At 35.8% G+C, this 27,520-nt stretch overlaps 1 protein-coding gene and 1 long non-coding RNA gene across 3 annotated transcripts; one reads left to right on the top strand and one right to left on the bottom strand.

Moving 5' to 3' along the window:
* Positions 1–12,476: 12,476 nt before the first annotated feature.
* On the bottom strand, positions 12,477–14,857 carry Lic (dual specificity mitogen-activated protein kinase kinase lic). 2 transcript variants are annotated; one of them, XM_076818105.1, is made up of 7 exons: positions 14,698–14,857; positions 14,325–14,497; positions 13,938–14,103; positions 13,618–13,854; positions 13,355–13,534; positions 13,055–13,272; positions 12,477–12,986 (listed from the first exon to the last, which is right to left on the bottom strand). In XM_076818105.1, exons 2-7 carry the CDS (start codon positions 14,387–14,389, stop codon positions 12,842–12,844), a joined length of 1,011 nt encoding a protein of 336 aa, XP_076674220.1. In that variant the 5' UTR covers positions 14,390–14,497; positions 14,698–14,857; the 3' UTR covers positions 12,477–12,841. The 2 variants fall into 2 exon arrangements, with proteins under 2 accessions (XP_076674220.1, XP_076674219.1); XM_076818104.1 differs by having other exon boundaries at positions 14,676–14,846.
* Positions 14,858–17,907: 3,050 nt separating this feature from the next.
* LOC143372696 (uncharacterized) lies at positions 17,908–20,905 on the top strand. Its single transcript, XR_013086334.1, has 3 exons — positions 17,908–18,152; positions 18,227–19,650; positions 19,728–20,905. It is a non-coding gene; the product is annotated as an uncharacterized LOC143372696 (long non-coding RNA).
* The last annotated feature ends 6,615 nt before the right edge of the window (positions 20,906–27,520 follow it).

The raw sequence follows: 27,520 nt of genomic DNA, 5'->3' as shown, positions 1-27,520 counted from the left end.
CTTTATTTAATACTCTTTTCAGTGGTTTAAGTCGCATGTTGAGAAAACTTTTCGTTTCCAAGGTATAAGGAAAGTAGTCGGGAAAACAAAGTGGTCCAGGTCGAAAAATTTAGTGACAATTCATGCATTTGTAGAATACCATTTATCTTTCCTGTTATTTACATATTAATTCTTCAGCTACAGGATCTAGATTTTTTTCTTTTTATTACATGATTTTATTCGGATTGCTGATATATATGGGTCGGATGTTAACAGAAGTTTGTGAAATATATCTTCATTCGTTGATTTTCTTGACATTTTTCTCGTATTCCTATTTCTAAATTTTTTAAAATCTTTGTGACGTGTTTCCAGTGCCTCTTCAGAGAGTTGGCCAATTGGAAGTAATCCGTGTTCTATAATTTCTGCACCATGCATTAATATTTTGTGAACAGAAGCTGGCATGTAATACCAGCCATAGTGTGCCACAAAATGCTTTGCGGTATCTTGCGTATATACCCGAAATTTTTCAACATCTATTCGATGTGTAGAGGAAATTACCTGTAATATAGTACGAAATTGTTGAATTAATTACAATTTTTCAAAATTTATTTGGTACAGGGAGCAATATTCATTATAGAAGATGGCATATAATCATAATGACAATTCAAAATATTTTTTTATATTTTGCATATATACTGCTAAAATTTTATAACGTGTATTCAATGTGGAGAAAACATTACCTGTAATATTGTATGGAATTTCTTAATTAACATTACATCAATTCCAGTAATTTCCGAAGCAAGTTCTGCCTTTCCAAAAAATCGCCGTGCCGTGTTTCCGTCATTGCTTGATCCCCATCCTTGTTTTACATAATCAACATATAAGCCCGATTTTTCTTTAAATTGTTTCCGTATTTCTGCTTTCCTTTTATTTTTCATTTCTTTCATCTCATCTGTATTCGCTGTCCATTTTTTGAAGGGCAAATTATATGCTACATGTAATATACACTCCAGACACCTAATCCAGGCGTGTAGTGATGACATTCCAAAGGAATATTTTGCACTAGTGCATAGTTTGGAATTTATTAGTTCTAAATTGTTCATTTGAATTGGTGTTGCATTACAAATGTAACACCTCATAGCCGAAGAAGTGCCCGTAATGACGTTACATACTTTATTATCAACCATGGTTAATTGCATGGCATATTCTATTTGAACATTTCTTATCTTTAGTGGTTCTAAACATTTAATCTCTTCGTTGATGCGGTTGATTTCTTCATTATGGTCGTCACTTTCCTTTATAAACTGAAATTTGATTGGTCGACAAAACCAAGGCGATGAGGGCGTTGGATTTTCCCATACTATTTCAGAATTTAATTTATTTTCTAATCTTAAGGGAACTAAACTCGACACAAACACCGCATTATCATCTGCATCACAATTTGTATGTCTTATTTGTTTGTAACGCGGTTGTCCTAATGCTCCATCCCAACTCCATTTGCATATAAGTACCAATTTTGTGTTTTCTATTAATTTATTTAAACCTTTCAGAATTCTGGAAATTGTGTGGTCCAATAAACCCTGTAAATCCACTTTCGCATATATTTCCGTAATTTCTGTTTTATCTTTTGGCGGATAACAATTCTTTTTCTCTGTCAATAATTTGAAGTAAGAAGGCCATTGTTTATTCCTGCATTTTAATGCTTCGTTACTTATGGTTATGTACTGGAATTTTGACAGTTCTGCCATAACAAATATAGATAAAGCTTTTTCCGTAGAAAATACTTTCTGTTTTGGTATGCATCCTTCTTTAAAAATACGTTGCACGCTCTTGTTTTATTCGGTCGTCTCCAAATATTTCAGTAATCGTGCCTTTTGATGCATACCACATCTTTTAAAGCTCATTTTCGTTGCATTTAATAACTCCTTTAACGAAAAATTGTTGTTCAAAGACCGAGCTCTTCGAATTTTTTCCCTCGCACTGCATTGCGAAAATAATTTCCTTCCTTTGTGAACCGATACAAGGGCTGACGGATTTGCTGCAGTACTTGTTGATGGCATATCCTCTAAAATTGCATTTGGATACGAAAAATCTTGTTGTAACCATGCATTGTTTGTTTTAACAAAGTGTTTTTCGGTGTAATGGGATTTAACCCACTTTTGTTTCAACTTAAAACAAAATTTTTTGCAACATATTTTTAATGCTTCCAAGTTTTTAGAAGAGGTAAAAATATGTTCACATATTTTTGTGTGCAAAAATAAGTAATCACCCATATCTCTTGTGGAACTTTTTAAAGCAAGGTATAAATCTTTATTTTTTCTAAAAGTTTCCATTTTCACTAAATAAATAATATCTGGATAGCAAAGAAGAAAATGTTGAATGTGCAAAATAACTCATGTGATGCGTAATGTGTAATTTGTAATCTTTAATTGACTTTGTACTTACCAAATAGAAGTATAATGAAATATGATGTACACGTAAAACACAAATATAACTTACACTTAATTAACAAAAATTTAACAAAACAAAACTTAACACGAACAAAACAAAACAAAAACTAAACAGTAACTTTTAAATACGTACGAAATGCTTGGAACGTCTTACTATGCGGATGCAGGCTCGAATGGTTCTGTGCAACTGAATGCAGACAGAAAGTCGAAATCTTATTCGAAGGCTTATCTACACCATAGCATAAATACATCAAGTATCTATGGTCTAAAAAGTTTCTTCGGAGAAACGCCATACCTCCTTACGAATTTGGGACGATGCGGACGTGATACGTAAAACGCGACACGACGCGACGTAACACTGACGGCTTTAAACTGTAATAATTTGAAAAGTTGGACGAAGTTGGAAATGATTCTTACGTGATTACATAGAGGAAGATATGCTGAAAATATTTCAATTTGGTAGAATGTGGGACTTTTTGGGACTTTAATGATATCCTCCCTTAAAGTAAAGAATCTCGAAAATTTACCATACTGCATTCAGCATTATGTTTTTAATGGATTATTTACATTAATTACTAATAAAAGATGCCATTTTATCGCACAAGACTGCTCTTTAATTTAAAAGCAAGCAATTTTCACTACTTTCCTCTACTATTCGACATTCCTTATAACTTGGAAACGAAAAGTTTTTTCAACATGCGACTTAAACCACTGAAAAGAGTATTAAATAAAGTACTAATTAAATAGCTATTAATTTTTTTTTATAACAGTTAACTTAAAAAAATTGAAAAAAGAATAAATAAATAAATGTAAAAATTATTAAGTTATACATCATTAGAACGGGACGATTTTTTCCTATTTTTTGACGCAAATTTCGTTTCGATAACTTATATAGGTCAAAAGCTATAGACAAATGTCACCAAATTCTTAATTCCAGACCACTGTGCGCCACCTACCGCCATAATTTTTTTCATTAATATTTCATATTAATCATTGTTTTGTAATATTAGTACTAAGGATTTGCTAGCGCAACAAGAAACAGGGTACTACCGAACGCGCAACGCACGCGCATTACCGCCCCATTTCAAACGACGAACTCAGTGCCGCGAACGATCCAAACGCGCTTGCGTAGACCGCGCGTTCAACCGGACGCCAAATAACTCAAGTGTAGTGCGCGACCGGCAGAAACCGGATGCTAATTCTAATTGGTGCGCGAGTTCGCGAAGCAAGTGATTGGCGAGATCAAAGTCTCGCCAAACCGTATAAATACAGGCGCGCCAGCAGCCTAAAATCAGACTTGGTTTTGCCAACGAACCAAACAGTAGCCGCTCAGTTTATCTTAAATCGACGTCCCAATACATCCTTCAAATCCGAGGTCGCTTTAATTAGCCCCCTCAGCTTCCATACTCCAAAGCGTGGGCAAGCTGATAGGCAACAGGAAGCCAGTACGAAATCGGGAGAAGGAATCTTCTCGAATACCCTATTCAAACGACCTAGCGTCATTCCTTGTATTACATTTATATTACCGACTTAGCGTCGAGACTCTTGTTCAATTAGTGATCTAGCATCGTACTATTTAACTAATTAACCATTATATACCGAAATCGTCTAAAAACGAATCTGCGTTCAGCCCTACCGACCAAAGGGCCAAATTCTATTTCTTATCGACCAAGCGTAATTTTCGTTACTTTAATACCGACCGAAGCGTGTAAATCTATTTCTTATCGATCAAGCGTAATTTTTGTTACTTTAATACCAACCGAAGCGTCTAAATCTATTTCTTATCGACCAAGCGTAATTTTTCGTTACTTTAATACTGACCGATACGTCATTACGCAATTCTCAATTGCTCGATCAATTTATAATCAAATTCCCACGACACCGTGTCGTAATATATGTTCAGTTCCGACCAAGCGTCGAACCCTTTATTTTGAATAAATTACTTTTGTTATTTTATGGTAAAGAAGGACTCTCGTTTCTTGAAATTCATTTCTTTATCTCACGCCACCCGAACCAATCCCACAATTCCACGAGTAACCGCTCTATTCGTGGAATCTCCTGTGACAAACGGCACAACCCGTTCTAGAACGTTACACCGGGCATGAATACATTACGATTCCCCACGGCTCCTACGAACTAGACGCCATCGCCAAGTACCTGAAGCAGCGATTACCCGAACGGTATCTTCAAAATCTCGACGGCATTGACAACGGTGACAATGATTTATATCCTATAATGTTGCGTGCCAAAAACAACGCCATGAAGAGCGAGCTGTACTTCTCGTTTGTCATAGACTTTACAAAATCAAATAACATTGGTTCGCTACTGGGATTCTCGACGAATCGAGTATTAGAACCTAGACGGTGGCACGAATCGGCTGATCAAATTAATATCATGAACGTAAACATTATTCGCGTAGAATGTAGTGTGACAGCTGGCGCATACAACAATGGGAGGTGTGTACATACGATACATGAATTTTCTCAGAGAGTCCGACCAGGATATAAAATATCGGGAACGCCCGCGCAGATCATTTACCTTTCAATCACTGCATGAGTCATTACGGATCTAACGATATGTGTTGTGGATTAAGACAGACGGTTGCTCGATTTTCGAGGTGAAGAGATTACGATCAAATTGCACGTACGACGACGATAATATGTGTGGTGTGAACGAAAGAGATGCTTGTGTTGAATGACTCCAAAAACACGTTTCTTCCAAACGAAATTGTCTGCAACAACAACAGCTCTGATTACGCTAAAAAAAAGAGACTCGGTGTTATGAACATTGCATTTTTTAAATCATTGGGATTGACTGTGCACAATTAAGTTAAAAAATGGCTGGCATTCTAAGCATTGGAGAGAAGCCAACGTTTGATGATCGCATCGTCAAGTTTGAGATTCATACATACAACCCATACGTCAACACGATGTTTGGACACAGCGACGAGATAAGAATACCTATACAGCAGCAGGATTTATACACATTGCCGTGTGAAAGTTTCCTCTACGTGGAGGGGAAATTGACGATAAATAAGCCAAACGATGCATCGGCGGTGATGTTGGGAAATAATTGCATGGCGTTCATATTTGATGAGATTCGATATGAGCGGAATGGCGTGTAGATTGATCACAACAGAAACGTTGGAATAACTAACACGCTTAAAAACTATGTATCGCTGACATCTTCTAACGAAGACAAAAATATGGAGAATGCTGAATGGGGCTTGAACCGACACAATGAGCTAATAGTGAAAAATCATTTAAATTTGTGCATCCCGCTCAAATATTTGCTTGGATTATGCGAGGACTACAAACGCATGGTTATTAATGCGCGTCACGAATTGATTTTAATACGATCGCGCAACGATAACAATTCTCTAATAGGATCGCCGACGTTGGAACCAGAAATTTAACTACTTTAAGTGCAATGGCGGGTGTCTCATGTGACGCTGAACGATGTTAATAAGCTATCGCTGCTACATGCCTTGGAAAGTGGGCAAAACCTGATCATTAGTTTTCGTTCGTGAGATCTGTATGAGTATCCTCTCTTACACACCACGACCAAGCATTCGTGGGCGGTCAAAAGAGCTGCGCACCTGGAGAATCCGCGATACATTATCTTTGCTCTACAGACTGCTCGAAAGAATGTGATGACCGAAAATATTACTCGGTTCGACCACTGTAAATTGAGCAATGTAAAACTTTTTCTTAACTCGGAATTTTACCCGTACGATGACATGAACTTGGACTTTGGCAAGAATAGGCACGCCATCATTTTTAACATGTATACGCATTTTCGTAAATCGTATTATGGGCATAGTTACATCGAGGTATTATTCACCGTGGCCCAATTTTTACAATTTGGCCCCCTCGTGGTGATTAATTGTTCGCGACAAAATGAATCGATCAAGAATAGCACCGTGGACGTGCGCATAGAATTCGATTGTAAAGAGAATGTGCCTGCAAATACTACAGCCTACTGTCTCATTCTGCACGATCGGGTGGTTGAATACGATCCGCTGACAAACGTGGTACGCAAAATCAATTAAATTGCCACGCTACTTGCCCGCCCTCTCATGTGCCAAATTCATACAAAATTTCATCGTGAAAATCGAGATGTTTTAAGAGAAAGATCGCATTCTTCTGTCTGTCTTGGAAGCGAGCAGATCTCTAAATTGTACAGATAATGTGCATACCAACATTTGTTGACCTGCAAGCATTCATCGTTGATGGAAGATTTATCGTGATGGAAGTGGCAGTTCTGCGAAAGGGAACAATTCTTTTGCACTATATTTTTGGGAGTTCGATGCCGCAATATCTTTTTACGAAATCCAACAAACCAAGCATGCGATGGTTGATGGCAAAACACCATGGACTACGGTGGGAAGATGGAGACGTTCCGTACAGTATGGCTAAACAGCTAATTACGAAAGCTGTTGCCGGTGCGACCGATGAAGAAGATGACGCACCCCATATCGTATACGTTAAAGGGCTGCAGAAACGCGATTGGCTTGTGGATTTCCTCGATGAAAATACGAGAGCTGATGTGATCATTCAGACACTGGACATTGACTACGAGGATATCAAATCTCTAAATAAGCTAAATGTAGTTAATACTCTGCGATGTGACAGACATGCAATGCACTGTGCTTTACGAAATGTATTTAAAATATTCAACTGGTGGTCTAAGCGCCGGAGAGAAATACGTAAATAAATATAATCAATTTTTTAATGCATATACAAATGTTTTTTTCTTCACTCTCCCCAACCCATCCTCCTACATGTGATGTATGCTAGATTAAGACGATGGTTACAATTATGTGGAAGTGGTTCAATACACATTCGATGCATGCTCAAAGTGGTTCGGTAGGCGTTCGATACACATTCAAGTGACATGGTCTAGTCGAATGATGTGTCCAAAGAAGAAGGGGAAGAAGATGCGTGCAAAGAAGGAGAGAATGGTCAGCGAAAATGAAGGTGAAGAACAACAGCATTGTACTTTGCAAAGCTACGCACTTCTCGGTTTCAACATAAGGGTTTACATCCAAGAGCCTGGAGATGCAGCGAGACCAGTTGTCTTCAAATCCTGACAGGCAGACAACTGTCGCTGTCACTCTTAACTTTTTGAAACGAAAACTTTGAAGTGCGCAAAAATGGGGCAGTGGAGAATCGCCCCCATTCAAGATCCCGAGAAATGTCGGGGCAACCCTGAGGCATGTACTTACAATATTGTGGCATTTATCGTGTTTAACCATTGAAATGGAGTGAGCTCAAATCAGGCAACCGTGCTAGCCACTGAACTTTTTTCTTTAGACATTTTTCTTCTTTGTTCTTTTTCCTTTGATCGTTGTTTAAATGTTCATAGTGCAATACTGTAGGTCTCTATGTTCTAGGACTCGCCACCACCGTCGCCCCCCTCGCCACCCAATTGGGCGTCGCCGCCGCGTTCGCCGCCACCTCCACAGGTATGTAATACTTTTCATTGCATTGCATTTGATGCGCTAATATTATATCGCCGTTTGTGTATATATTCTAGGAGCCGATGATGCCAATAATCATAATGGCCCTGTTGGCGCTGCTCCTGGCGGAGAACGCGCCCCAGGCTGCACCCCTTGAGGTGCGTACGCGGCGGTCGGGGCCAGTTATCGGCCCCGTGATTGCCGCGCGGTTGCGGCGCCCATGGGTGCCGTATAGGCGATTGGGGCCCCTGCGACGGCCGCGGCCGCCTCTCCACAGGCGTCGCCGTGAATAGATGTGAGTAGACCGCAGCCGTCGCAGTCGTCGCCGCTGTCGCCGCCGTCACCGCCACCGCCGCCCCTCGAGTGGTCCATGGGGATGCTGACATCGCCGCCACCCGAGTGCCTCGCGGGGTTGTTAACGCCGCCGTCGACGCCGTCACCGCCCCCATCGTCCCTATCGCCTCAATAACATATTTTATTTTTTCTTTTTTCTTTTTTCTATTTTTATTATTATTTTCTATTTTATTATTATTTTCTATTTTATTATTATTTTCTACTTTATTATTATTTTCTATTTTATTATCATTTTCTATTTTATTATTATTTTCTATTTTATATTTATATTCTATTTTATATATTCTTATATATTATTATTCTTATATTATTCTATTTTTTATATACTCTTTTAATTTAAATAAAATTCAGGAATTGGGTGTTTCAACAGGACATTGCATCGATACACATGTGCAAATTATCAAAACAATGACTCGAAAGAAAATTTTCTGCAGTTCTCGAATGGCAACACCGTTTGCGCCGTATAAAATGCATATTTCGTTTGTGTGTTCTTCGCGTCGTGAAAATGATATCGTCTCGCGCGGCTGTCTCAGGGGGCTTAAATTACGCGTGATATTGGTTTGGAAAAAATTTCCTTCGCATATTGGTATGGAAATAAAATTACTTAGCACATGTTTCGTCAGATCGATGTGGGGGAGAGGGGAAAATGTCTGCTGATGTTACATATTGGTTTGGAAAATTTTCTGGTGACGGATTGGATCCGAAACATTTTCGGGGATGGATCATTCCCTCTCTCTGAAAAAATTTCAGACGGCAGATTAGGCCTGGAGAGGTCTCCGCGGTGGCTCGACCAGGACTGATCTCCTCCACGATTACAGCTTCCCCCACTCCACAGCTCGAGCGCGCGCAGCCAATCTCTCACACCCTGCTGCCCTCGCGCCTAGAGTTCCTACCACCGCACTCCCTCGCGCACCAACGCTTTCCCCCGCTCCCAACGCTCCTCTCAGAAAACCTGCGTTAGAATCCCCATAGTCTTACTACTGTTACGCTACCGCTTGAACGTGGCTAAGAAATCGTATGTAATCGATATGCAAAGTACGTATGAGTACATAGGAGCGAGATTTGAAACGGAGGACGAAGATGAGTTTATTACCAAGACGCATAAAACACGTAGAGCGCGTCGTGTTTCCCGAGGGTTTTTCCTCGGTAGTTTTAAACGTGCCCTCACAATGCTAGCAGCTGATGCTTGAACTCGGAAGGCGTACGAAAGCCTGGGATTGTATTCAATAGCTTTTAAATCACAGTTAGGTTAGGCGAGAATAGTAAATAGCTTAACTTTTCCTTGCACATCTGCGTGCCAAGTGTCGTCGAGCGGGCAGCGGCTTGTCTCATAAAACAACTTAAAATTCTGTTCTCGCTTTTAATAATTACCTATGTCCTGTAAAGGTAAAAACTCAGTTCGGGAAAGACCATAAGTCATAAAGTTATAAACTTTGTCCGGGCGGCATCTTCTTGACCCTGAGGGTTGCGCTTACCTACTTGTTAGATATGTATGTACTGTACGCAGCCTATGTAAACTATGTAATCGGAAAGCGTGCCTCGACCACCAGCCGAGAGTGGAGGGAAGCGCGAAGGAAGGGCCAAGGACGGAGAGGTGGCTAGACGACAACCCTCTGACGAAGCTTGAGGGATGTCATCGTTCTGATTGGACAACAAGGATCTACGGGAGGACCAGGAGGATCTTATCGTCGACTTCGTCGACGAGCTCGGTGCTGCTTCTTGGACGCTTGTTTCATTCTGTCGCTAACTAGCTTTCTTTGCACTTCGAAATATACTTTGAAGTACTTTTTAAAATAGCTTCTGTGTACGTTGTTTTATTTTAAAAACCTCCCGCACTCCGACGAGCAGAGCGGTTCAGCGCTCCACGGGCACAAACCCGCGTTCTGATCCCAAATTTACCGCTAAAATACGTAACACTACTCTTATATACACTAACGGGAGGGTTAGCGAATACTAGCGAGAAGATCTCGCGCCGCGTAGCCCTCTGTTGGAGTGTCGGTAACCGCTACGGGATCCCTACAGTAGTGTAGGGGTTAGTATATAAATGACGTATTGTTTCCTTCCCTCTTGCGTCCCTACTGTGGCAGGTGATGGGAAGGTGCTGCATAATTACTTGTATACAATTGACTGAGTATGTATATATTTACAGAGAACACCTGGATCGCCGGAGGCGAAATCAAGGCATACGTAACGAAACGTTGAAATACGTTAATGAGAGCGCACAAGCGCAGAACGTGATATTCACATACGCGAATATAATAGACCACGAGGTACCAGATTTGGACACGAGGTTCGATAGAAGTCGAGAAGACTCTATATGACTTGACTCTAAAGAGTCATCGAGAGAAGTGCCTTGCACATTGCATGGCAACGCACGCCGGCTCGCGCAGTATCCGCACTACCGCACGGTGCGCGGAGTGGGAGAACAACCGCTCCCCACAGTAGTGTGGCGATTGCGGTATTCCCCTCTCCGAGATCTGCTCGGGAGTGGGGATCGACGGAGTGAGTTGAGCGTCGCCATTACATTTCTTTGGTTATATTGAACAGTAAATTACGGATCGTGTTGCGACTACGCAATCTAGTCAGTGCGTGACTCAGGCGATTGGTTCTGTATCGCAAGATTAAGAGACCTATCTATGTCGAGTCTAGTCGCTAGCAATTAACGTTTGGATGTCAGCAGTCCGGGATTGTGTGGCTGGCATATTTGCAATAAAAACCTTGATCCGAATATTGTCTAAGGAAGTCATTTCCACCTTGGAGATTCCGGTAGTGGGGCCGGTAAGAAGGGACCTTGCTTGGCAGCATCCCTCTATTTCCCTACAGTAGTCTTACTGAGGAGTCTCTCTTTTCCGATCCTCTACCTTACCTACTACACCCAACGACCTCCAAATATATTTATGCCAAGTTTTAAAAAATTAAAAAATTTCAAATTCGATGCGCTTCGTTTTCCCGTGGTCGAATCGACTTGAAATTTATTCCAGATCATTTTCCCAACAAGTGCCACAATTCTGGGGGTGAGACCAAACAAATCTCGCAAAATAATTTTCAAAACCTCATAAAAAATATTAATTTCAGAAACTGCTTCAGTTGTACTTTATAAACAAGGTGAGATTGCACTTTAACATTTTCGATAATCCATAAAAGATATGTAGACTCCAAAGCTGGAAGAATTCTTACCAGAGGCAGAAGTCGCCTTAAAAGGACACACTTACAGCAACTTTTATTTTTATCTTCTTTGCCAAAAGAAGATTGGCTCTTTAATAATTAATATTAAATAATTTGTCATTTTTTAAAAATTGAACATGCAGCATAATTCTAGTATTTTGAACAAAAGATATTTTGTACTTAAAATAAATTATTATATTTCAAAATAATGTGTCGTTCATTACGTGTTTTACCCCCCCCCCCCCCCCCACACACACACACACACACACAAACACAACCGTAGTGTATAAAAAAATATAATGCATCAACGTATGTTCTACCTGATTTTACATAATTAAAAAACAGTGATTTTCTGACTGATTTTTTTGTTTTTATTATCAATACCGTATCGATACGCATTAACATTCGTACTTTCTGTCCGGTATATTGAATGTATCAATGCCCTGATAACCATCTGTCTCCAGTCTGACATCAGATTGGTAGCAGGGTCTGGCTCTGGCATGAGAGTGCAGAGTCGGACGTCAGAACCGTAGCAGACGGCAGAATCTACGGCAGAATCTGCTGTGGATCTGCTGCCGATCTGACATCAGGCTCTGCACCTCAGAACGCAGCCATCTGCGGAGACAGACGACTACGGTTCTGATGTCAGATTCTGCTGCCCAGATCTGGCTATCAGGGTACTAAAGAAATCGATACTTTTGACTGTATCGGGCATCCCTGGCAGTGAGTCACTGCCAGTGATTCCCTAACACGCAGACGTAGGGGTACGCGTATATACAGACCCACACACAGTAGAACAGCTAGAAATAGGTTAGCAGCGCTAACCGATTTTCACAATTTGAACTATATAGATGGTTAACTGACTCGGCTTAAAACCTCGAGTCCCGGAAGTTCCATCGCTAATATTCAAGTGTCAATATCTCGAAAACGAAGCCTCGGATCCCAAAACCGTAAAGGACTTTTCGATGTCTTCTTGCATCAGGATATTGCATGTTTCGGATTGTCCCTCAATTCTGGGGCACCCTCTATATAGAGAGAGAGTTATATGAAAATAAGCACTGATCAAATAAACTTTTTATAATTTGGATTTTATTTATCATATTACTACAATGATAAACCATTATATCGCATAGAAAATATTTATATATTATTTACATGGTTTTACTCTTTTGAAGAGTATCTATTAGTTCAAAAAGAATATTAAAGGCAATTATACAGACATTTCACAGTGAACAAATGAAAAAAAGATGAACTTCGGATGAAATTATTTCTTAAGCAATTATTCTACGTATTTTCTTTTACACTAAACTTGAATTCGTTCATATTATGCTCAAGATTGGCAAAAGTGGATATAGATAATCGATTAAATAACTGTGATAGGTAATAGTAAGTTACATTAACAATTATGTAATATTTCAAAGATGTTTGTATACTACGTTGACTGATCAACTTCCACAAGATCTAAAATTTTTTCCACGAATTCAGCGACATTTGTATCTTCGTTGGCATGTTCTGTGATAAAATTATGCTCCAACAATTGATTGTAATTTGGACGGGCTGTGTAATCTTTCATCAAACTGGAAATAGAATAAATATATGAATTGTATATGATACAGGAGATTCCATTAAAACAAAATTTGCTTACCATTTAGTGATAAACTCTTCAAAGTTAGCGGAAAATTTACCAGCTGGTAGCTTTGGTGCATCATCTTTCACAACTTGCTTTAATTGCTCAAATGGTGTACCCCAGGATTCATAAGGAAATTTTCCCGTTGCTAATTCAACGAGAGATATGCCTAATGACCAAATATCAGATCTTATGTCATACTGCGAAGGGTTACCTGATGGGTCTATCCTCTCTGGCTGAAAAAAAGGTTATGATGGAGAATTTATTGAATAAATAAGACTGGATAGTTCCTGTCACACACATTAAGAAGTTACGTACAGCCATATATGGTTTACAACCAGCATCAATTGTTTTGGCAACAGAATCAACGAGATAACCTGATATGCCAAAGTCACAGATTTTTACTTCTCCTTTTCGATTAATTAAGATATTACTAGGTTTTACGTCCCTGTGAATCACATGCAACTGTGAATGCAAATAATGTAATGCGCTTACGACCTGTAAACATTAGTTAAAACATAAATGATAAAGTTATAATAGAGAATGTTAGAGTTTGTCATAACTATTTAATTTTTCCTTACTGCAAAAGCAATTTTTCCTAAAATATCTTCAGGAATGGCACGTTCATGTTTGTATATCTTTGTATAAAATTTATCCAAACTCATATCCATGACTTCCATACATATCCAAACATCTCCTTCTCTAAACAATGCTCCATAAAACTGTACTGTATACTGACATGCTGAACTACGCATAGAAATATCTAAATCCATAACTAATCGTTTCTGTTCTTGTGTATTGACTGTTGCAGTTATTCTCTATGAAATGAATAAAAGTTCATATAATATATATGTTAAAAGTGCATGAACACTTGTTATTGACGTATAAGTAAATATAATACCTTAACTGCCATAATTGTACCACTTTGTTTGTGTCGTACTTTGTCTACAATTCCGTATGCTCCCCGACCAAGGATACAGATAGTTTCCAGATCATCCGCTTCTACTACAAATGTTTTCTCTCCAATTGTTATTGTAGTTCTTTTATCCAAATTTCTTGGTGGAGTACTATAAAACATTGGCATTAATTTCATAAAACATACATGTATTAAAAATTAAAAATACTTAATTATGTACTACCTATAGTTTACATTTATGCACAGAATGGTGTTTGTGCATATTTAAACTCACATAAATATAATAAATATATATGTTATTTTAATCATTAATAATTTATAAATAATAGAAAAAAGTATATTCTTAATACTTTAGTACAATATAGGACATACACAGACATAGGTGTCTCTTCAGAAACACGTAGCTTCAAATTTCCTTTTACACGACGCAAAGCCATGATTTATTGGATAATTGGCAAATGTTATTAAGTCTGCAAGTGTAGCAGTGCATACAATTGAATATAATACATGTTCAAACAGGTCGAAATAAATATTGCATGTACATTCTGTAAAAATATATAAATATATGTATTTTTGTGTTGAAATAATGTTTAAGAATATCGAGCGTCAAGGTTATGCAATAAATTTAATTAATAAAGATAAATATATAAAAATAAAAGAACAGAATTAAATCGTTTCGAAAAAGTACTTATTATAATATTAATAAGAATAATCATGTAGTACCTCGTTAATAACATGACTGTACCTGACGAAAAAAATGACAAAATTCCAAAACTCTGTTGCCCATATATGAAGTTTTCAGTAAACTCAAATAGTCTCTTGAAATTGCTCACGAAAATCACTTCAGTTTTAAACTCAATCTGAACTCTCTAGAAACTAAATCATTCTAGGCACATTAAGGCTGATTCTCACTATCATTCGAGATTGTTATCTGTTGCGCGGTTCCGTGTTCCGTGGAGATTTCTAAATAGATGGCGGGTCCGTGCCCGTGGAGCGCTGAAACACTCAGCTCACGAGTTGCGCGGGAATTTCAACGATGGAATGGAAATAAAGTGAAACTCTTTTGAATAAATTCTATGTTTGAATTTTTAATAAGTAGCTCCGAGTGCCCTACTCCTCCAATTTCGGCGTGTTCCTCCGACTCCCTCTTCGAATTCCTTCGTCCAATCAAGGCGGTGAAATCCCTTAAGTTTCGTCAGTGGGTTGTCCTCTAACCATCTCTCCGTCCTTGGCCCTTCCTTCGCGCTTCCCTCGACTCTCAGCTGGTGGTCGAGGCACGCTTTCTGATTACATATAGTTTACATAGACTGCGTACAGTACATACATTTTTAACAGGTAGGTAAGCGCAACCCTCAGGGTCAAGACGACGTCGCCGGCGCAAAGTTTATGACTTTGTAACTTTCAGCCTTTCCCGAACTGAGTTTTTATCCTAACAGGACATCGGCAATTATTGAAACCGAGAACAGAATTTTAAGTCATTTTACGAGACGAGCAGCTGTCCGCTCGTCGAAAATTGGCACGCAGATGTGGAAGGAAAAGTTAAGCTATTTATTATCCTCGCTTGGCCTAACTGTAGTTTTGAAAATTACTGAATGTTATCCCAGGTTCTCGTACGCCTTCTGAGTTCAGGTATCAGCTACTAATATTGTATGAGCACGTTCGAAAAACTGGTATGGAAAAACCCTTGAGAAGCACAACGCGCTCTACGTGTTTACGAGTCCTGGCAATAAACCCTTCCTCGTCTCCGTTCCAATCTCGCTTAAAATCTTCCAGATGTGTTGTTCGTTTCAAACCCGCATGCCTACAATAAATCTTTCCGTTTACAAAGGATATCGAATTACGCTCTACATCTAACGTCGATATCTCTATGTCTTATAGCTAATTTCACCCAATCACACATATTTACATCAGCGAGCATCGCAACATATCAATATTAAAAAGCGTAAAAACCTGAAAATCGATGATGAGGACGGGGGTGGAGGTAAGACGGAGACCTCAGTCATAGATGGCTGTGATGCTGTAACAGTACCTGATTGGTCGCACTGTAAAGCAGTGCTCGAAGCGTAGATCATATGTATTGAGCTTAAGCAAAGTCCAAAGAGAGAGCAGAATAGAGTATGGGGTGAGAATGAGATACAGTTTAAGATATTATAAGAGAGGATGGAAGGGGGGAGAATAAAGGCTATAGTGATATATCGCTCGTTGGGCAATATAAGGGCGGTATTCATAAACGTTCCTTAAGCAAATGCTTAAGATCATCATTTGGAAGACGATCTTATTTCATGTAAGACATCAGGAATTCATAGACGTTGCTTAAGATGATCTTAAGCATTTGCTTAGTATAAGCGATTGCTTATATCTTATATCTATTTTCGGAAACTTTCGGAATAATTCTGTTAGAACAACCAATGATAGAAGGATATTCTGTTCGTTCCTCGATGGGCGACGGAATAGGAAGTTCGAACATGTGTGAATAACGCGTGTGTGCGTTGAGGTTATTTATCAATGACTTGTAAAAAAAATTTTTTTCCACAACCACTAAACTCATGTAATGTAAAAATAAAAACACCTCAGGTAGTAGAGACTTCATTTAATTATAATTTATTTTGTACATAATTAGATACACTTGATATACATTGATATTAATATTAATATTAGCGACATTGATGATGCTAATGATGTCGCGAGAATAGTTGTTATTGGAGGATATATTCGTGACGTGCGAGATCCTTTTGCATATTAAGATGAAGATGAAATTAAAAGGAGATGTCGGTTTTTTGGAATATACAGCTGTTGTGTGTGCTACCCAGCTATTCTGGTACAATGTCTAAAAATTCCATCCTTGGACAGCCTGCAACAAAGATGATAATTAATAAAAATAAAGAGAAAAACTTTGGGACTAAAAAATGGAGTGATATTCAATCACATAATTGATGAACCATAATAATAATAAAACCTACTTGTGCGTTGAGTGAGAAATATCCTTTGCGGTTCTGGAAAATCTCAGCAATATTGTAGAATCTTGTAGACGATAGCCTGATATGTATGCAGTCAATAGCTCCATCGATACCCCGGTAGACCGATTGCTCCATTTCTTTTCCCAAGGTCAATGAATAATCGTCCATTCTCCATGCGTGCATCGAAATCTCTTGGCATTTTTATAAAATCTGAAAATTAAACTCGCAAGTAGGTAACTTATATGGAAAACAATTCTCGATACTGTCGGTTGGGAGATGTGCATCGTATCACCGAACAGTTGGTACAAATATATTTTAAATAATTTTCCTCATGCACACTTTTTAATTATCAATATTTCAGATGTTAACAATAGAATTATTATTATATTTGTAAAGTACCTGAAAACTTGCAGTTGCATAATACCGTAAACACATCAGTAGTTACAATTGCGTTGAAATGGGCAAGCCATGGTTATATTTTATAAGTCCGAGTCCTTGAAAAAACGAAATCGCCTTTTGAATTCCTCTTGTTCAACTCAAAATGATTTTGCCCGCCACGAATAAATTTTTTATTTAGCCTATTGTCCGCTATACTATCATCATCGCCATCATCAATATTGCTAATATCGATATTTTCAATGTCAATGCCAATGTCAATGTCAATGTCTATATTCAATAAATCCATTTTTCACTATTTGCACTTTGATTTCGCTCACTACTTGCTTCCTTTACGTAAGTAATGGCGGGTAATGGCCGTATACGATGCAATAAGATGATCTTAAGACGTCTAAGGGCGGTATTTTCAGTCGTTACTTATTCTTAAGTTCATCTTAAGCACTTGCTTAAGACCCCATCTTGATTCTTACAATTAGTCGGGAAATAAGCATCGACTCACACATGTTGAAATATTTTGCGTATATATGCCATTGTTGTTGCTGCTATCTTCACAAAGCACAAAATTTTGTAGTGTCCAATTCTCGAAAAGACATTACAGTGGCCAAAAATCTAAAAAATTATTAAGGAGAAACTAATTAAAAATAAAAACGAATAGTAACTTAGCAATTGAATAATTACGAATGCAAATTCCAATATTAATCCTCAATATAGAATTTGGTTGTGACGTTAATATACCTGCTACGCTTGGGCTAGGTCATATACTTGGGACTAGCTGTGCACTACGCGCGTCCGATAATGTCTAGGCTCGGTACAGTGATCTAGTGACACAATTTTCAAGCTCCTGCAGGTGAATTTCTACGTCTTTTTCATTTGCTATTTTTCGCAATTTCCTTTGATGCATATCGACTCCCTTGTTCGTAGTACACGCCCAGCGCGTAGACCACTACCGCGGCCGATCGGCTGGCAGGATCGCACTCTGATTGATTGGGTTTTTGTGTTAATATCTCGTTAATAAAACCTCAAAGAACATTTTCGCTAAGGAAAAAGTTGTTTCAAATCACCCCACGAGTCACATCTCTTAAGGGACTCTAGCATTTTTTGGAGACCCTGTATACACAATTAAATGAATTAATTTACGCAAACGATGGGTATGTAGTTTTAATTTAAAAATGAAAAATTACCTAAACGTTACTGCTAAACGTTCTCTAAATAAAGCATATAGCTATGGGTTTATTTATAATGTTACGCCCCTTTAGAGACAGTTTTGTTGCCACGCTACAGATCCTTCTGGTGCGTTGAAATATTGTCGAAATTTGGTCCGTATGTCGAAGCCTTCCAAATTTCCAAAGCCTCCTGCTCTACCCAACGGCAACATATTGCCCGTTGGAAACTGCGCTTCGGAATTTTGGTGATTTGCACTATTATTCTGGATGTATTCGTCACGCAACATATTGTGCAGGCAGCAAGTTACTGTGACGATGGAATCCGTCGTGTCCGGCATTACCGCGATGGGAGAATGGAATATGCGGAAACACTGTGACAACAGTCCGAATGCATTTTCCGAGACCTTTCGTGCTCTGCACAAACGATAATTAAAAATCTTTTTTATCTCATCTTGCAGCTTGATTCTTCGGATATGACTTCATCATGTGCTTTGTCAGTCTAAGGCTTCGTCACCCACGATGACATGTGGCAACACTATGGTAGATCCTGGCATTGCCTTCTCAGTGGGAAAATTGAATGTTCCCGTTCAAATCTGTCGACAAAACACCAATTTTTCTAATATCCCACTGTCCCCTTCTTTTCCATAGGACCCGACGTCAATTACAATAAATTTATAGTCGGCATCGACTAATGCTAATAGCACGATCGAGAAATAATTTTTATAGCTGAAATACAACGATCCGCTATTTTTGGGACACACTACCCTAACGTGTTTCCCATCGATTGCTCCGATGCAATTTGGAAAATTCCATTTTGCAGAGAATTGCTATGCAATTTTTCTGAAATCCGAAGCACTGGGCTGCGGCAGAAATGTTGGTACTAATCTGCGGCTTAGATGTTTAAGAGCATCTTTTACAATTCTGCCGATATACCCTGGTGAAATTCTGAATGAGAATGACAGGGATTGGAATGATTCCCCAGTAGCGAGGAACCTGTAAAAAATATATTGTTAGCTAATTATTTCGGCGGGTGATTGGAAAAAAATAAGAAATATACATGATTCATTCATGAAAATGAAGGGGGGCAACAAATACGATACAGGGTCGGCCCCAATAACAGAAACAAGATGCCCGTTGTTGGAGCAGCTAATTTTTTGGAGAATGCCTCTTGTTTGGGAGGAGGCAAGTTTGTTTTAAACACACTATGTGTTATAAAGTATAATAAATTTAAAAAATTTAATTTATTTATTTTATTATAGTACCCACAGTAATATAGAAGAAAGCGAAGAAGTTCAACAGATTAGAAGCAGTACGGAGAGCGACATTCCAGAAGCATCAATGGATATTCTAAAAACTCCTGCAAGGTGTGGAAGTGTTATAAAAACACAGTCAGAGAACAATATTCCTGTTTCAAGGGGAAGAAGATCAAGCAGTTCAGTGTCCAAAAGGCACAGAAATAATTCCAGCACTGGACTAGATGTTTTGGAAACAAGAGCTGTTCAAAGATAAAAACTAATGGGCAGTATAAGCAAATCAATGGAAGAAGATTGTGACTCTACTTCGATTTTTTTTTAAAAGTGAAAGCAAACGCTTCTTTGCTTAAATTGATTAATGATCTATGACTGTGATGTCCCCGGGGCCCCACCAAATGTGGAGTATGCAGATGGCGAAGCGAGAGCGTACACGTGAAAAACTACAGTTAAAATATACAACAGGTACTATAATAAAATTACGCTTCGAAACAATAAAATACTTTTTGGAAAAATTAAATTACCTTAATGTGAGGATCAATTTTTCCTGGGGGGAAATTGGAGATGTCGCTCTCCTACACGGTTGTTTCGTTAGATCGTTCCCAACCATATTTAGTACTAGACCTGCACTTTGTTTAGCCTAAAGAATTGCCTAAAGGCTTGGTCATCTTCCAATAGATGCTTCCCTATTAATATGCTGGAATAGCCCTCGGTGTGGCGAGCCTTGTACATAGTCTTCACTTCCTTCCTTTTCCTCTTCCTTTTCCTCGTAATTTTCGGTTCATTTCACAGCACAAATTATCAGCACGCTACGATTTTGTTCTCTCGCGATGTTTCCACCTCGAAGTCACAGTAACGAGTGTCGTTCTAGCAAAGGTTGGGAGAGGTCCTAACCCAAAGGCAATAAAGTAACTGCATTTATGACATCCTCTAGGTCAGTAATGAGCAACCCGCGCCCCGCGGGCCGCATTTGGCCCGCCTGAGCATTTGCATATATTTTTTTAACTGTAAAAGATATTGGAACGAATTTTGCTCACCACTGCTCTAGGTATATAAGCTATTTTGGTATATCGAGGCTTGGAGTACGTACAGCAGTCCATAAGTACTTGCTTTTCCATTTCAGAAATGCGAATTAATCAGAGGAAATAATATACACGTATGTATGTATATGTATGTATGTGTGGAAACATGATGTATAAGAATCGAATCACCGAGGGGTATTATATTATATTAATAAGAAATCATTTATTGGATAACGACGAAATGTATAGACAATTCTTTAGGTTAAGTATAGAACAGGTTCATTTGGTTTTAAATCTTGTTGGGAAAGATTTAAAAAAAAAACACTGGTGTAAGAGACTGAAATATCCAATTTCACCAGGAGAAATGTTGCCCCTGACATTAAGGCAAGTATAGTCTGATTATCGAGAGTTGAGACCTGAGGCGGGTCCCTCGGACGGAGCGTGGTTATGGAGGAACCAATGGTACGCTACGGATTGCATGCGGCCGAGGAACCCGCCTCAGAAGGTGTCAGCTATCGGAAATCAGTCTATAGCCACACACATATTTTATTTTTTTGTGAACTAATTTTATTACAGCTGTTGTATATTTTTACTGTAGTAATTAATACAAAGTACACCTGGTTCCTTAATAATCACGCCCCGACTACCAATTTTACACAGGCGTTGTACGCTATCGCATCGCTTGCTGCATAATCTCCCGTACATTCCTCTCTTCGCTATGATACATTCGATCCTCCCTCTGCCGCTCTTTTTGACCTGCTCTCTCTTTCTCCTTTTGCCAATTACCCTACCGCACTCGGTCCTTGTTTACGTTGTCACACTCGCACGCGTTCTCGTTTGCTACCGGTTCTCTTCCTTTCCCGCTCCCTCCCTCGCACTCTGTTTCACTCGTTGCTTTTCTGCACAGACACGCTGATTTTTTTTTTAGCGTGGAGAAATCTTCATAGACACCTCGGCCTCCTGGGGTGGGAGATCGAGGTAGTGTCGAATATTTACCGACAAAAACCCCACGGTGTCCACGGCTGGTATGGAATTCCTAAAGTGATTCCTACTCGTAGTGGAGCGGGAACACCTACAGTAGTAGCGGTCATTATGCGTTCCACCTCCACTACGAGTAGGATTCACATAAGGAATTCCATACTAGCCCTGGCGGTGACCAATCCTCGGCGTGATTTGCGTGGACTTTGGGAATATTATTATTTCCCACTACTAGAGGCAGAGGTGTTGTGTGCCACTAGGTATTCGCAGTCGTTCATAATTTTGAACACTGACGCCTTTGCCTTGTTACGTATGTAAAATTTTTCCATACGCCGCTCTCAACCGTTTTTCGAGCTCGCGTCTGCGAAGGGAAAACGCCCTAAAATCTTTTAATTTATCATACACCACTAACGGGGGGCCATGCTCTCGACCATCTGGATCACGATCATGGGAACGGGAGTGACATATGTACATTTTTTATATTTAACAAAAATAAAAACTAATTTTATTAATAAATTAAATATATGAATTAAATTCATTTAAAAAAAACTAGATATCATTAAAAACGAATAACATTTCATTCCTAATTACAAATTTATATTCATTATTCAACAGACAAAATAATTTATAATTAGCTCCTTTAATTTCGAGATGTATAACAATTTATACAAAATATTTAATGAACCCTGATACCAAAGGTAAAAAATTATTCTTCTTCTTTACACTTAAAATTAAACTTTTACAATACAAACTTTATATATTTAAAAATTAATTCAAACTAATTACTTAAACAAACTTAAATTAAATAACTTTTATTAAAATAATTTAATCAACAAACATAAAAACATAAATATTAAATTAAAATTTTAAAAGATAATTTTAATTATTTCAGTGTAAAAGAAAGGTTTTTACTTAAACTAAAATTTTCTACTAAATACACTTTCCAGTACATTTACTATGTTACGACTTTCCTCACTTATAATGAGAATGACGGGCAATTTTTACACTAAATAAAATTATCTTCAATTAATTTAATTTAATAAATTTACTTTTAAATCCAGTTTCAAAATTATAATTAAAATAATTTATCCAAAAATTTAATTCAATGTAATTCATAAAACCTATAATAATCTACATTTTGACTTGAATTATTATTTCAATAGAATATTGTAAAAATAATATATTAATAAATTCTTCAAACAGCAATACATAAAATTTAAAATAGTTACTCCTAGCGTGGACCATCGATTAATTCACAAATTCCTCTAAACAAATTATAAAGCCGCCACATTTGTTAATTTTAATGATCAACATTTATTAGTCAATTCAATTTAAATCATTTTTATAATAGCGTATCTAATCCTAGTTTTTAACAAAATTTAATAAACATTAGTTAAATAAAAATTAATATAATAATTAAAAATATTTCACCATACTTTAATCAAATTAATTAAAAATATTTATTATAAATTCACCAATTCAAAAATTAAACAGATTAATTTACAAATTTAGTTTAACCGCTGTTGCTGGCACTAAAATTACCTTTATTAAAATTAATAACTAATTCAAACTTTCATTCATTATTAAATCTAATCTCTACACACCAAAATAATAATTGCTATTTAAGCAACTCAAATTTAAAATCTACATTTATAGATCAATTAATTCAACTAATCAATTAACTGAAATTAAATTACTAAATTTGACCACCCCCACTTTAGAGAATAAACTAAATTTTAGAAAGTCTAGGAATTCAATACCCTCCAGAAATCGGATTCCAGATTTTCAAATTTCAGTTAAACCAAAGCTTCAAATACAAAAAACTAAACTAAATCAATTAAATTACTAAATTTGACCACCCCCACTTTAGAGAATAAACTAAATTTTAGAAAGTCTAGGAATTCAATACCCTCCTGAAATCGGATTAATGATTTTCAAATTTCAGATAAACCAAAGCTTCAAATACAAAAAAATAAACTAAATCAATTAAATTACTAAATTTGACCACCCCCACTTTAGAGAATAAACTAAATTTTAGAAAGTCTAGGAATCCAATACCCTCCAGAAATCGGATTCCAGATTTTCAAATTTCAGATAAACCAAAGCTTCAAATACAAAAAAATAAACTAAATCAATTAAATTACTAAATTTGACCACCCCCACTTTAGAGAATAAACTAAATTTTAGAAAGTCTAGGAATCCAATACCCTCCAGAAATCGGATTCCAGATTTTCAAATTTCAGTTAAACCAAAGCTTCAAATACAAAAAACTAAACTAAATCAATTAAATTACTAAATTTGACCACCCCCACTTTAGAGAATAAACTAAATTTTAGAAAGTCTAGGAATTCAATACCCTCCAGAAATCGGATTCCAGATTTTCAATTTTCAGTTAAACCAAAGCTTCAAATACAAAAAACTAAACTAAATCAATTAAATTACTAAATTTGACCACCCCCACTTTAGAGAATAAACTAAATTTTAGAAAGTCTAGGAATCCAATACCCTCCAGAAATCAGATTCCAGATTTTCAAATTTCAGTTAAACCAAAGCTTCAAATACAAAAAACTAAACTAAATCAATTAAATTACTAAATTTGACCACCCCCACTTTAGAGAATAAACTAAATTTTAGAAAGTCTAGGAATCCAATACCCTCCAGAAATCAGATTCCAGATTTTCAAATTTCAGTTAAACCAAAGCTTCAAATACAAAAAACTAAACTAAATCAATTAAATTACTAAATTTGACCACCCCCACTTTAGAGAATAAACTAAATTTTAGAAAGTCTAGGAATCCAATACCCTCCAGAAATCAGATTCCAGATTTTCAAATTTCAGTTAAACCAAAGCTTCAAATACAAAAAACTAAACTAAATCAATTAAATTACTAAATTTGACCACCCCCACTTTAGAGAATAAACTAAATTTTAGAAAGTCTAGGAATCCAATACCCTCCAGAAATCGGATTCCAGATTTTAAATTTTTTAAATTTTATTATTAATTTTTAATGCATGCTTATAATTAGAGTACATTTTATATTGTATCAAAACACTAAGAAAACCTATTCATTTGTATTAAATCTATTTAACATTATTTTTATATATTAATGAAGGTTTTTTTTTATTGTAATAATAATTAGAATTATGTAACTAATATAATTAATTACTATAATAAATTAGTTATATTCATATATTCATATATATATATATATATATATATATATATATATATATATATGTATAATACTATATAGATAATCTATAGGTATATAAATAATTTATATACCTATATATATTTGTATCACACTATATAGATAATCTATATGAACATAAATTATTTATATATCTATACTATATATATTATACTGTATAGATAATTTACATTAATACAAATAATTTATATACCTATATATATTGAACTATTTAAATTATATATATATATATATATATATAACATTTAACTAAGATCAACCCATACAATTATAATTCATTTGAATGAACTATAATTGTACTCTAATTATAAGAAAATTTAATAAAAATATAGAAAAATGTAAAAAATTCATTAATTACAATCTAGATCCTCCACCTAGATTTTAGTAAATTAAGAAGTACCTAAATCTAGAACCTCCACCTAGATTTTAGTAAATTAAGAAGTACCTAAATCTGAACCCCCACTAGATTTTAGTACAGATTAAGAAGTACCTAAATCTAGAACCTCCACCTAGATTTTAGTACAGATTAGAAATACATAAATCTAGAACCTCCACTAGATTTTAGTACAGATTAAGAAGTACATAAATCTAGAACCTCCACTAGATTTTAGTACAGATTAGAAATACCTAAATCTAGAACCTCCACTAGATTTTAGTACAGATTAGAAATACCTAAATCTAGAACCTTCAATTAATACACCATCAAAGTAATATGCCTGATAAAAGGAATATTTTGATGAAATACTAATGTAATATATTTTACTATTACTATTTTTTTTAAAATCTTTAATTATATAGGTAAGCTAATTTAAGCTTTTAGGCTCATACCCTAACTATAAAAATTCAACTTTTTTCTATATAATTAATAGAATCTAAAATATTATTAAAAAATATTCATATTAAAATCACAATTATTAATGATATTATATTTATTAATATTCTTAATACTCTAAAATTCAAAATTTTATATGCCTTTACATTAAAATATATAAATATAATTTAATAAATTTAACTAATAAAATCACCCTACAAATCATTATTATTATTATCATAGTAACTATAAATTGTATTCTAACTAATAAAATCCTCATATGAATATCCCTAGAAATCACAACAATATCATTTATTAGAATAACAATTTTATCAAAAAACTACAACGCCAGAATCGTCTACTTCATCATCTCATTTATTAGAAGAACAATTATATTTCTAGGAATCATTATATATCCATCAATTAACCCAAACATAATAATCATTTTAAGAGTCATAATTAAAATTGCTATATTTCCATTTAATCTATGATTTAACTCAATAAGAAAATCACTAAGATATATAAATTTAGGAATACTAATAACACTTATAAAATTTATCCCATTAAACATTATACATTTAACAATTGAAATAAATCAATTTATTATACCATTTATTTTAGCAAGAATAATTATTTCACCAATTACAGCAATCAATAAATATTCACTAAAATTAATCTTGTCATATTCATCTATTCATCAAACTAGATTAATAATAATAATTATATACATAAATTTTTATATATTCATAGGATACTTCATACTATACTCAATCATTACATTAAATTTATTATCATTATTAAATAGAATAAGAAGTAAACTAAAATACGAATTCATTATAAACAAAAAACAAAAATTATATTTTTTCTATTTATAATTTCATACTCTTACTTCCCACCAATAATAACATTCATTATAAAATGATCATTAATTGAAAATTTATTAATAATAAATAATCAATTAAAACTAGTATCAATTATCGTAATAATTTCCAGATGCCTCATAATCTGAAGATACATAAATTTTATAAATAACAATATTTATAAATACAGCAATTTTAATAAAATATTTACATACAAAATGAATCAAAATCCACAAAAAAACCTGATCCTAGTCTACATATTAATACTAACAGCATTTATATACACATACATCAATTTCTAAATCATTAATCTTATCTTTAAACTTGCAATTTAATATTTTTTTTAAACTATAGAAATTCATAGTTCCAGAAAAATTAATTTCATAAATAAATTTACAATTTACTCCTTTTATCAGGCATAGAACTAAACAAAATTTTAAGTTAAAAGTAAACTCTTAATCTTCAAAATTAACAATATATTAAATATTAATATAAATTTTAATATATTACAAAACATGACTATACTCAACCAACCATAAAAACATCGGAATACTATATTTTATTTTCGCAATATGAGCAGGTATAATTGGCGCATCACTAAGATTTATTATCCGTATAGAATTAAAAAATCTAGGTAGATGAATCAATAATGATCAAATTTATAATACTATTGTAACTTCTCATGCCGTTATTATAATCTTCTTCATAGTAATGCCATTCATAATCGGAGGTTTCGGAAACTGACTCACACCGTTATTATTAGGAGCGCCCGACATGGCTTTTCCGCGAATAAATAATATAAGATTCTGATTGTTACCTCCATCGATTCTAGTTATCTTAATAAGAATAATTTTAAATTCAGGATCAGGAACAGGATGAACAGTGTATCCACCATTATCATCATATTCATATCATCCAT

This window comes from Andrena cerasifolii, chromosome 8 (assembly GCF_050908995.1).
Source record: "Andrena cerasifolii isolate SP2316 chromosome 8, iyAndCera1_principal, whole genome shotgun sequence".
In the NCBI taxonomy this organism is placed as follows: domain Eukaryota; kingdom Metazoa; phylum Arthropoda; class Insecta; order Hymenoptera; family Andrenidae; genus Andrena; species Andrena cerasifolii.
This window is presented reverse-complemented; position numbering and strand designations above follow the sequence as displayed.